Source organism: Ornithorhynchus anatinus, chromosome 19 (assembly GCF_004115215.2).
Source record: "Ornithorhynchus anatinus isolate Pmale09 chromosome 19, mOrnAna1.pri.v4, whole genome shotgun sequence".
Classification (NCBI taxonomy): Eukaryota; Metazoa; Chordata; class Mammalia; order Monotremata; family Ornithorhynchidae; genus Ornithorhynchus; species Ornithorhynchus anatinus.
In genome coordinates this window covers 33,221,950-33,233,895 of record NC_041746.1, presented here as the reverse complement: position 1 = coordinate 33,233,895, position 11,946 = coordinate 33,221,950, and the positions used below count along the sequence as shown (strand labels likewise).

The 11,946-nt window shown below is 49.3% G+C and overlaps 1 protein-coding gene across 2 annotated transcripts in view; it reads left to right on the top strand.

Annotated features, from left to right (window-relative positions):
- The first annotated feature begins 6,172 nt into the window (after positions 1-6,172).
- The window catches only part of HACE1 (HECT domain and ankyrin repeat containing E3 ubiquitin protein ligase 1), a 51,297-nt gene continuing 45,523 nt past the window's right edge, over positions 6,173-11,946 (top strand). For both annotated transcript variants that reach the window (XM_029047229.2, XM_029047228.2), the window contains exons 1-2: positions 6,173-6,338; positions 11,277-11,331. In XM_029047229.2, coding sequence (XP_028903062.1) covers positions 6,263-6,338; positions 11,277-11,331 — 131 coding nt within the window. In that variant the 5' untranslated portion in view covers positions 6,173-6,262. The remainder of the gene's footprint in view (positions 6,339-11,276; positions 11,332-11,946) is intronic.

Genomic DNA, 11,946 nt, shown 5'->3' with positions numbered 1-11,946 from the left:
ACCCTTGGACATCCCTCCCAGTGGCTAGGGGACAGGCCACCTAATATCCCTAAACAGTTTCTTTTATACATCTAACTTTTCCTCTAGTAATTTACTATGAAACTCTCACTCATAAATCTACCTAACCCACAGTCTTAGACTATGAGCCCCACAGGAAGCAGGAACTGACTGATCTGTTTCTCTTGTATCTTCCCAAGTGCTTAGCACATAGAAAGTGCTCAGTAGACACTATAATAAAACCTCCTCTTGAAATTGATTGATTTTCAGTCTGCACAACTTCCTTGCTGTGTGAAGAAGTGTTTCCTTTTGTTTCTTTTGAACCGCCTCCTGATCTCCCAAGCTGTCCCCTCACCTGCTTTTGAGAGATTCCAGAGGTGGAGGGGGACAGAGATTCTATAGTCTGACTGGAATCATGCCCCCTCTCATTCTCCCTCTTGCCAGACCAGAGAGACTTCATCTTTTAAGCTCTCCTCTTTTTTTAAAATGGTATTCTTTAAGCACTTATTTTGTGCCAGGCACTACTCTAAGCACTGGGGCAGATACACAATAATCAGTTTGGACACAGTCATGTCTTTTGTGGGGCTCCTAGACTTAATCCTTAATACCTCATTTTACAGATGAGGTAGCTGAGACACAGAGAACTGATTTGCCCAAGCTCACACAGCAGACAAGTGGCACAGCTGGGATTAACGCTTAGGACATACTGAAACTGCTACTTTTGCCACTGTTCTCAGGCTTTCCTGAATTCCTTAATGTCCTTCTTAGGTGAGCAGAACTGCGATGCTCTATTTAGTTTTCACTGTCAGACTCACTGTGGTTAAGCAGTCTCCCTAAACTTGTTTCTCTTCTTGAACTAACTATGACATGCTCCTTTAAGCACTGGACTTGCAGCATGAGTGTTTTCTAGCCTGCAGGACCTAAATGCACAGGTGTGCATTTTTGAACGATCAACTTGGAGAAGTCCCCAGAGTAGAAAAATGTCCTAATTTGAGGGCTTCCCTTCCTCTCTCTCTCTCTCTTTCTCTCCCTGCCCTCACAGCGAAAGAGGAAGGACACAATCAATTTATGGAACAATTCTGAGAGGCATAAATAATGCATAAATAATTCTGTTGAGAGCATAACAAAAGCTCCGTTGGATCCCTGCTGAGCAATAGCTGCGTCAGCAGCAGGAAACATAAAGGCTTTTAAAAAAAAACTCTGATCTGCAACTTCAGGGTCTGAGGTTTCCCAAGGGGCATCAGTGGGTTTTAAGCATCCATGATGGCCAGACGTTAAAAGAAGAGCTCTGGTAAGGCTTTCCCCCCGAGAATTCCTTCCAAAACTTCCTGTTTGGGCTTGCTGAGGGGTTCCAGTAATTATGGTAAATGACTGTGCGGCTGCCTGCCATTTGATTGGGCAAGGCCTCTCAACTGTGATTTGGGGCTTGGTGATTGGGTCCTGGGACTGATGCTGCTACAGCCTGGTGTCTGATTGGGTAGCACCTCTTGGCCCAAAGATTGCTGCTGGTAGCCCCCAGAAACAACCAGCCCCACTCCTGGAGGCTCTCATCTCTGGGCTGAGTCAAGGAGGGATTGCTGTCCACCTCTGTACCTTGACTTGTGGACTATTTCATCTACTTCCAGTCATTCAATCCAGTTAATTAGTATTTTATGAGCACCGGCTGAGCACTGTTCTGAGTGCTAAGGAAAGTTATGGTGAAGGATCAACAAGATTCAGGTCCTGGCCCTCAAGGGGCCACAGGAGAGGGCTCAGTGACAGGTACATGAGGGAAGACTGATTGCATAAAGATGGAGCAGCCTGAGAGCCCAAGATCCCGACAACCACAATCAGAGCTCCAGAACCCTGTGCTTGAAGAAGTTTTCAGGGTCCTCAATGCTTAGAACGTGCTGGCCAGAGTCCAGCCACAGCCAAACATTCTAGGGTTGAGCATGAATTCCTGCTGCAGCAGATGCTGCTTGAGTCCTTCCCTTCCCTGCTCTGGTAAGAGAGAGATCAAGGGCTGAAGATCCCCTCCCTCCTTCCTCCCTCCATGTTTTTCCACCTCCCTAATCCATGTTCTTTCACCTCCCTGGTCCATGTTCTTCCCAGCTGCCTCCCAAGGGATCTACATCTTCAAAGCTAGCCCTTTTTCTTGTACCTTTGGACCCATCATCTATTACCTCCTAGAGACACTCCTCTCCTCCTTCTCTGTTGTACTGGCACCTTCAACTTCTCAGCCTCCACAGGCCCTGCCCCCTCTGATTCAAACAGCACAATTCTCCCACAACTTGCTATGTCAGCATGGTCTAGCAGAAAGAGCACAGGCCTGGTAGTCAGGAGAACTGGATTCTAGTCTTGACCTTTGCCACTTACCCACTATGTGATAAGTCGCTTGATTTATCTGTGCTGCAGTTTCCCTTTCTGGAAAATGGGGATAACTCTTTCCTCTTAACCTGGGAGCCCTTCTTCTGATCTGATTAATTTGGATTCACCCAGCATTTGGTACATAATATTGCTTAATAAATGCCTTCATCATCATTATTAATATTCTGAGTTGTGTGATTCTTTAACTCTTTCTAAACTTCAACCAGTCAATCAATATTTGTTGAGCTCTTTACCGTTTGCAGAGCACAGTACTAAGTACTTGGGAGAGTACAATATAACAATATACATACTCCCTGCCCACAATGAGCTTACAGTCTAGAGGTGGAGACAGACATTAATGTAAATAAATAAATTATGGTTAGATACATGAGTGTTGTGGGGTTGGGAGGGGGATGGGTAAAGGGAGCAAGTCAGGGCAACAGAGGGCAAATCAGGGCAGGGAAAAGAGGAAAAGAGGGCTTAGGGAAGGCCTGTAGGAAGAGACATACCTTCAATAAGGCTTTGAAGGTGGGGAGAGTAATTGTCTGCTAGATACGAGGATGGAGGGCATGCCAGGCCAGAGGCAGGACCTGGGTGAGAGGTCGGTGTTGAGATAGATGAGATCCAGGTACACTGAGAAGGTTGGCATTAGAAGAGCGGTGTGCGTGGGCTGGGTTGAAGTAGGAGAGGAGGGGGCAAGGTGCTTGAGTGGTTTAAAGGCAATGGTAAGGAGTTTGAGTTTCTATTGGCTGTAGAGGTGAAACTTACACCGTTTCAACTTTACAGCACCTTGGTTTTAACTTTAGGACACTAGCCTCCTTTATGACACTTCATACATTTACTGCTGACTGTATAGTTCCATTGAAGTTGGAGGGAAGGAGTGAACTACTACATTCTCCCACTTCTACAACTATTGACCCTTACCTACATTGCTCCCGAGCTGTTGAGTTCCCCCCTCCCAGTTCTTGGTAACCACAAGTACACCTTCTGAGATGCAGGAATTGGAGGCATGTGCTGAGTGCTCAGTACAGTGCTCGAATGCTTAGTGTAGTGCTTTATACATAGTGAGTAGTCACTAAATACTATTGATTGATTGAAGCTGGGTGCTGAAAATAAAAATGCTGGGCATGGTGGGGTCTAGTGCCATATCAGTATCAGATAGGGGCAAACTGGCAGAAAAAATGCATCCCAAACCCATGCTTGTCTGATTAGGTTTCAACTGTCTTCTCGGTGCACTAGCACAGAAGCGCCCACTGGGAATATTGCCCCCATCACCTGCTGGAGATTCCCCTTCTGGTGGCCAGCCTCAGGATGGCCTAACCCATCCATGACCGATGCCTGTTTTTTAACTTCTCAAAGATTCCCTTGGATGGAGTTTTCCACACCTTCCTCTGTGGCCTACTGCACTAAACTAGAACAGTGCTCGGCACATAGTAAGTGCTTAACAAATACCAACATTATTACTTGGATGATAAAATCCTTGTCCCCTGACACTAAGGAGCACAGCCCCTCTAGACTGTGACCTGGTCCTGAGCATGGATTGTCTCTTCTTGTTACCATATCATACTTTCCCAAGTGCTTAGTGCAGTGCTCTATGCACTGTCAGCACTGAATAAATATGATTGTGGCTTACTAGAGAAGCAGTGTGGCTTACTGGAACGAGCACGGGTTTGGGAGTCAGAGGTCATGGGTTTGAATCCCGGCTCCGCCACTTGTCCGCTATGTGACTGTGGGCAAGTCACTTCACTTCTCTGGGCCTCCGTTCCCTTATCTGTAAAATGGGGATTAAGACTGTGAGCCCCATGTGGGACAATCTCATTACCCCAGCACTTGGAACAGTGCTCTGCACATAGTAAGCACTTAACAAATACCAACATTAGTATTATTAAAATGGGGATGGAGACTGTGAGCCTCACGTGGGACAACCTGATAATGATGTTGGTATTTGTTAAGCGCTTACTATGCGCAGAGCACTGTTCTAAGCACTGGGGTAGATACAGGGTCATCAGGTTGCCCCACGTGAGGCTCACAGTTAATCCCCATTTTACAGATGAGGTAACTGAGGCCCAGAGAAGTGAAGTGACTTGCCCACAGTCACACAGCTGACAAATGGTAGAGCCAGGATTCGAACTCATGACCTCTGACTCCCAAGCCCGGGCTCTTTCCACTGAGCCACCCTGCTTCTCCTGATGACCCTCTATTTCCCCCAGCACTTAGAACAGTGCTCTGCACATAGTAAACACTTAACAAATCTCAACATCATTATTATTATTATAGTAAGTGCTCAATACTATTATTAAGATTATGATTATTATGGGGAAGCAGCATGGCTCAGTGGAAAGAGCCTGGGCTTCGGAGTCAGAGGTCATGGGTTCGACTCCTGGCTCTGCCACTTGTCTGCTGTGTGACTGCGGGCAAGTCACTTCACTTCTCTGGGCCTCATTTACCTCCTCTGTAAAACAGGGATTAACTGTGAGCCTCACGTGGGACAACCTGATGACCTTGTATCTATCCCAGTGCTTAGAACAGTGCCCTGCACATAGTAAGCGCTTAACAAATCCCAACATCATCATTATTCTTATTATTACTATAAGCGCTCAATATTATTATTAAGGCAGGGACTGTCTCTATCTGTTACTGATTTGTCCATTCCAAGCGCTTAGTCCAGTGCTCTGCACATTAGTAAGAAGCAGCATGGCTCAGTGGAAAGAGCACGGGCTTGGGAGTCAGAGGTCAGGGGTTCGAATCCCGGCTAGTCCACTTGTCAGCTGTGTGACTGTGGGCAAGTCACTTCACTTCTCTGTGCCTCTGTTACCTCATCTGTAAAATGGGGATTCAGACTGTGAGCCCCACGTGGGACAACCTGATTCCCCTGTGTCTACCCCAGTGCTTAGAACAGTGCTCTGCACTGTTAGTGCTCCGCTCTGTTGCCATTGTTTTTACGAGATGTTCTTCCCCTTGACTCTATTTATTGCCATTGTTCTTGTCTGTCTGTCTCCCCCCCATTAGACTGTAAGCCCGTCAAACGGCAGGGACTGTCTCTATCCGTTGCGGACTTGTTCATTCTAAGCGCTTAGTACTGTGCTCTGCACATTGTAAGCGCTCAATAAATACTATTGAATGAATGAATGAACATAGTAAGCGCTTAACAAATACCAACATCATTATTATTATTATTATTAACAAATCCCAACATCATTATTATTATTATTATTATTAACAAATCCCAACATCATCATCATCATTATTATTATTATTATTATTAACAAATCCCAACATCATCATTATTATTAACAAATCCCAACATCACCATCATCATCATTATTATTATTATTAACAAATCCCAACATCATTATTATTATTATTATTAACAAATCCCAACATCATCATCATCATTATTATTATTATTATTAACAAATCCCATCATCATCATTATTATTATTATTAACAAATCCCAACATCACCATCATCATTATTATTATTATTATTATTATAAGCGCTCAATACTATTATTAAGGCAGGGACTGTCTCTATCTGTTACCGATTTGTCCATTCCCAGCGCTGAGTCCAGTGCCCTGCACGTAATAAGCGCTCAAGAAATACTAGGGAATGAATGAATGAATACGGTGGGATGAATGAATGGGACGGGGGCGCCTTAGGGCGCCTGCGCGGGGACGGCGGGCCCGGAGGGAGAACTACAATTCCCAGCAGGCAGTGCGGGGCGAGGCGGCGGGGAAGCGGAAGTGGAGGCGGGGGCCGCCCGGTTGTCAGGAACGACAGCGGCCCCCCCCCCCCTCCCCGCCCCTGTTGCCCGGGGGGCGAAGGAGAAGGGGGAAGGACCGGCCGCCGCCATCATCATCATCATGCTGCCGGGCTGAGGCTGCGGGGCCGGAGGGGGCGGGCCTTTGGGCCCCCGAGGATGGAGAGGGCGATGGAGCAGCTCAACCGCCTGACCCGCTCGCTGCGGCGCGCCCGCACCGTGGAGCTGCCCGACGGTAAGCTGCCCGGCCAACCCGGAGGGGAGGAGGGGGGGCCTCGGGTCTGCGTCCCCCACCTCCCCCCGGAGGCCCTCCGCGATTGACAGTCGGACAGGGTGTCCGTCCCCCGCTTCGAGGGTATCCGGGGAGCGCCTCCTGGGTGCAGAGCACCGGGCGAAGCGCGTGGAAGGGGGGGAAGGCGAGGCCCTGTCCGCCACCAGCCGCCCCCCGGGGGCGCGGAGGCAGGGGGACACCTGCCATTTGTCCCAGGGGGCTGGGATGGACCTCCTGTTCCCGGGAGGGGAGGACGATCTGTCCGAGGAGGCCGGGATGGACCTCCTATTCCCGGGATGGGAGGATGCTCTGGCCAAGGAGGCTGGGATGCACCCTCTATTCCCGGGAGGGGAGGATGCTCTGGCCGAGGAGGCCGGGATGGACCCCCTATTCCCGGGAGAGTAGGATGCTCTATCCAACGAGGCCGGGATGGACCCCCTATTCCCGGGAGGGGAGGATGCTCTGTCCGAGGAGGCCGGGTTGGACCCCCTATTCCCGGGAGAGTAGGATGCTCTATCCAACGAGGCCGGGATGGACCCCCTATTCCCGGGAGGGGAGGATGCTCTATCCAACGAGGCCGGGATGGACCCCCTATTCCCGGGAGGGGAGGATGCTCTGTCCGAGGAGGCCGGGTTGGACCCCCTATTCCCGGGAGGGGAGGATGCTCTGGCCAAGGAGGCCGGGATGCACCTCCTATTCCCGGGAGGGGAGGATGCTGTGCCCAAGGAGGTCGGGATGGACCCCCTATTCCCGGGATGAGAGGGTGATTTGTCCAAGGAGGCTTGGCTGGACCTCCCATTCCCGGGAGGGGGGATGCTCTGTCCGAGGAGGCTGGGATGGGCCCCCTATTCCCAGGAAGGGAGTATGCTCTGCCCAAGGAGGCCCGGATGGACCTCCTATTCGCAGGAGGGGATGATGCTCTGTCCAAGGAGGCTGGGATGGACCCCCCCCTATTCCCGGGAGGGGAGGATGTTCTGCCCAAGGAGGCCGGGATGGACCCCCTGTTCCCGGGAGGGGAGGATGTTCTATCCAAGGAGGCCGGGATGGACCCTCTATTCCCGGGATGGGAGGTTGCTGTGTCCAAGGAGGCCGGAATGGACCTCCTATTCCCGGGATGGGAGCATGCTGTGTCCAAGGAGGCCAGGATGGACCTCCTATTCCTGGGAGGGGAAGATGCTCTGCCCAAGGAGGCCAGGATGGACCCCCCCTATTCCCGGAAGAGGAGAATGCTCTATCCAAGGAGGTCGGGATGGACCTCCTATTCCCGGGATGGGAGGATGCTCTGACCAAGGAGGCCCGGATGGACCTCTTATTCCCGGGAGGGGATGATGCTCTGTCCGAGGAGGCTGGGATGGACCCCCTAATCCCGAGAGAGGAGGATGTTCTGCCCGAGGAGGCCCGGAGGGCCCAACCCTTGGGAGGGAAGGATGATCTGTCCAAGGAGGCCAGAATAGATCTCCCGTTCCCGGGAGGGGAGGATGCTCTGCCCAAGGAGCCCCGAGTTGGCCTCCTGTTCCCAGGAGGGGAGGATGCTCTTCCCGAGGAGGCCCGGAGGACCCGCCCCCACGGGGGAGGGTGGGGGAGGATGCTGTGACCTCAGAGGCCAGGATGGACCTCCCATTCCCGGGAGGGGAGGATGCTCTGCCCAAGGAGGCCAGGAGGTCCTGCCTCCCTGAGAGGGATTTCCCAGATCCCTCAAGAAGGAGCTGGGAAGTGAGGGGTTGGTTCAAAACCCAGTGTGTGGGCAGGGCTCCGCCACAACCCCCTCGACCCTCACAGGTTGCTCATGACTTGTACATTCCAAGCGCTTAGTACAGTGCTCTGCACATAGTAAGCGCTCAATAAATACTATTGAATGAAAAGTCCCAAGAACTCCTGCAGAAACTGGGTTTCCGCGGGCTTCAGTTTACACACGCACTGAACCTCCTTAAAAACGCCCAGCAATGACAAGTTCATCGTCTGCAGGCTACATTCAGACCCTCTCTCTGGGAACGCTGGACTGTGTAGATACAGCGCAGCCAGGTACTGGGAGAAACGCCTCCGTGCACGTATGGGGTGCATGCTACAACACGAGCTTTCCTTAATACGGGGTTCTGCAAGTATCACGTTAGGGGAGTGCTATTTTGCATTGCAGAGGGTTGGGAAGAACAGAAGGGATACCCGCAAATGGGAGAGGCTATTTCTGTACTTTGGATTCGAAGTGACATCCCAATCCTTTCATTGACCAACTCAGTAACACCTAAGATACAAAATAAGCATCGTGACAGAGTGGGCCCTCACAGGCTTGCTGGGGGAACTGGGAATAACTGCAGTTATTTTCTTGGTACAAGTCGTTTCTTCTTTACTTGATTTGAGGGGAAGAAAAATCACAAACCCTAAATTAAAATGCATAGGCTGGGATTGGGGAGGCTCCCTTCACCTCTGATGAGTTGTTGAAATTCCCTTGGCTCTCTCTGTTGGTACTGTAAGTGATTCATTCACTTATTTTGGGCAAAAGTCTGACTGCAGGTAGGTGCGAAAAGTAGAGACAGTCTGCAAGAGTAAAGCTCTGTAGCTAGAAATTTATTCTTAGAGAACTGTTCTATTTTAAAGCTTTCTCCTTTTAGTCACAGGCTATACCCTCTGCTTCGAGTCCTTAGATTTCCATTCTTCTCTGTGATTATGCTCTCCTGGCTTCTTCCTCCTCATTTCTTTTCCTTTCTTGGGTTTCAGTGACTTCCCTTGCAGCCAGAGAGGAAAGTTGTTCTTTGAGTTTCCACTGTAATAATTAATAATAATAATAATTGTATTCATTAAGCACTTACTGTGTTCCAGACACTATACTAAGCTCTGGGGGTAGATACAAGCAAATCGGGTAATACACAGTCCCTGTCCCAAGTGGAGCTCGCAGTCTCGATCCCTATTTTACAGATGAGGTAACTGAGGCCCAGAGAAATGAAGTGACTTGCCCAAGGTCACACAGCAGACAAATGGTGGAATGGGGATTAGTACCCAGGTCCTTCTGAAATCCCAGGCCTGTGCTCTGTCCACTAGGCCGGGCAGATTTTCATATTCAGTTTATCTCAGATTTGAAGTATCTTTGAAAAGATAAAGAATAGGAGTGTCTAATGAGGAACAGCAAACTCTTTACCACACCAGTATATTGGTCACATTAATATTAACTATGTTCCCAGTATTGTAATGGAATCATGGAACAAAATACAGTGGCCTCCTTAGAGAGAGCTGCCTCCTGTCTGACCCGCCTTGGACGTGGTAGAGAATTTCTCTCCCTGGTGTTGATTTTCTCAAACTTTATCTCGACCTGAAACTTCAGGGTTCAGTATCATAGTGGAAAGAGATCATAGTGGAAAGAGCACAGGATTGGGAGTCAGGAAATCTGTGTTTGAGTGCCAGTTCTGCCATTGATGTGCTTTGTGACTTTGGATAAGTCACTTAGCCTTCTGGGCCTCTGGTTCCACATCTGTATAATGGGGACAAAATATCTGCTCCTCCTCCTCCTCCTTATCCTGTGAGCCCTCTGTAAGGCAGGGCATAGAGTGCCCTTGTGGCACCCGGGGCCAAGTGGGGTCTGGCAGGTCTGCTTGCTGTATGGACCGGGTGGGACCAGATCCTCTGATCCTGGCCCTTCTATTCATCCCCGTTCCAAAGAGTCATGGACCAGGTGCCCAGTTCCATGGGCACAGTGGTCCCCATCACCTTCCCTCCCACTGCCACCCCGGAGCAGACCCCGGGTGATGCACCCGGAACCTCACTCCATGCTGCCCACGATTTAGACTCAATCAGATATGTATTGAGCGCTGTCCTGAGTGCTTGGGAGAGTACAACGTAGCAGAGTTGGTACCCGTGTTCCCTGGCCATAAGGAGCTCACAGTCTCAACTCAGTTATATAGCCATCCTGTCCTGGGGGATAGTGCCCTGGAGGGGCCCAGGGACTCCCCTGGTTCCCTAGATGTATGTCTTGGGACAGCGGCCTAGTTCCACCCCCGGGACACTCCCTGCTGACAATCCCGTAGAGCCAGGTGTTCACGTGGGTAGCGGTTGACCTCGGGTACAAGGTCAAGTTCTTCTAAGGTGTGTACAATCCAAAGGCTAAAGAATGAGGCTTTGTAAAAGCTTCCTTGAATGTGTTACACTGGATGAGCTTTAAAGTGGTAGTCAACCACAACTCTTCATTGCCCATTGGGTGTAGAGGATTGTGCACCTTGACAGAAAGTTTGGCCACTTTTCTTGTGGGCCAGTAAAATCACCTGCTTTTTGAGGGGCTTTTCCTTTAGCATTTCTGTACTCAAAAGTAGCAGAGAACCAAGTGGTGCCTTTTTTCCTTTAAACCCAAGAAGGGTTACCTTATACTACATATGTCATATATGCAATTCTTTTTGTGTTCTTTTTTAAAAAGAAAATCTTCCCCTTACAAAATTAAGAAAAATTACTTAGTAACTATTATTCTAACAGCATCAGTTAATAGAATAACTAACTTGCACTGAGAAAAACTCAACACCTCGGATACATATGGAAAACAGATAGGTACCCAAAATATAAAATATACGTTCCTCCCAAGATTGGAGGGGAATGAATGTAATGCAGCTTCTATCATGGTATCGATCACTTAGTGGTCTCAAATATGTCTGGCTCTTTAGCTCTTTGAGAGAAGGTACTTTTCCAGCTGTGGTGATGGCATTTTAATTAACAGATAGGTCAATTCATTTTGCCGTTGTGCAAAGAGCAAATGTCATGAATATAATGAACGCTGCTCTCCGCTCTGGAAGCACAGGGGCACCGACTCTTTTCTGTCCACTTCTTTCTGCCCGGTAGAGAAACTCATCCCGGCCCACTCTCCCCCCAGAGGAGACCAGATCCAAGCCAATGTGTCGTATTAAAATCCTTTTCTAATTTCCTAAACAGATAACGAAACTGCTGTCTACACACTAATGCCAATGGTAATGGCGGATCAGCACAGGTAAGTGCATAGCTCATGGGTGGGGGAACGGGGGATGGTTATCCGAAGGAGTGGAAATATAAATCAATTTCTGGACCTCACTGGAATACTCCAATATAGGTCTTATTATTAAATAATTAAAATTGTCTTGAGTCGCTGACCTTTCAGTCCTCAGTGTGGCTGTCGATATAGCTACCATATGTCTCCAAGTGCCCTTACTAGCATTATCTCCAAAAAGAAGCTCAGTGCCCTGGCTGTTTGGCACTGAGCCACTACATTGCCCTGGGAAGTGTAGACCAATGGTATTGGCAATCCCAAGAGTAAATCTTGGCTCCCGATATTTAATTCCCAAGGGGAAAATGACCCTCAGAATTGTTTTTAATATTTGCTCAAGCACCTGGCAGCTTCGTTCTTAGGAACCAGCCATTGCCCAGTTCTTCTGGGATGTCAAAAATAGCTCCCGAGTGACTGGCAGATGGCGTGGGCAGATAGCCACATGCAGGGCATCGGATGAGGCCAAGGTAGGTGGTGGTGGTGGGCCCTGCTTAGGGAGTTTCTTCAGAGTGCTGCTGAGTCTTGCCATCTGCCCATAGCCAGGCCTATGCAAAAGAACGCAGTACGTTTATGTGGTTTGTT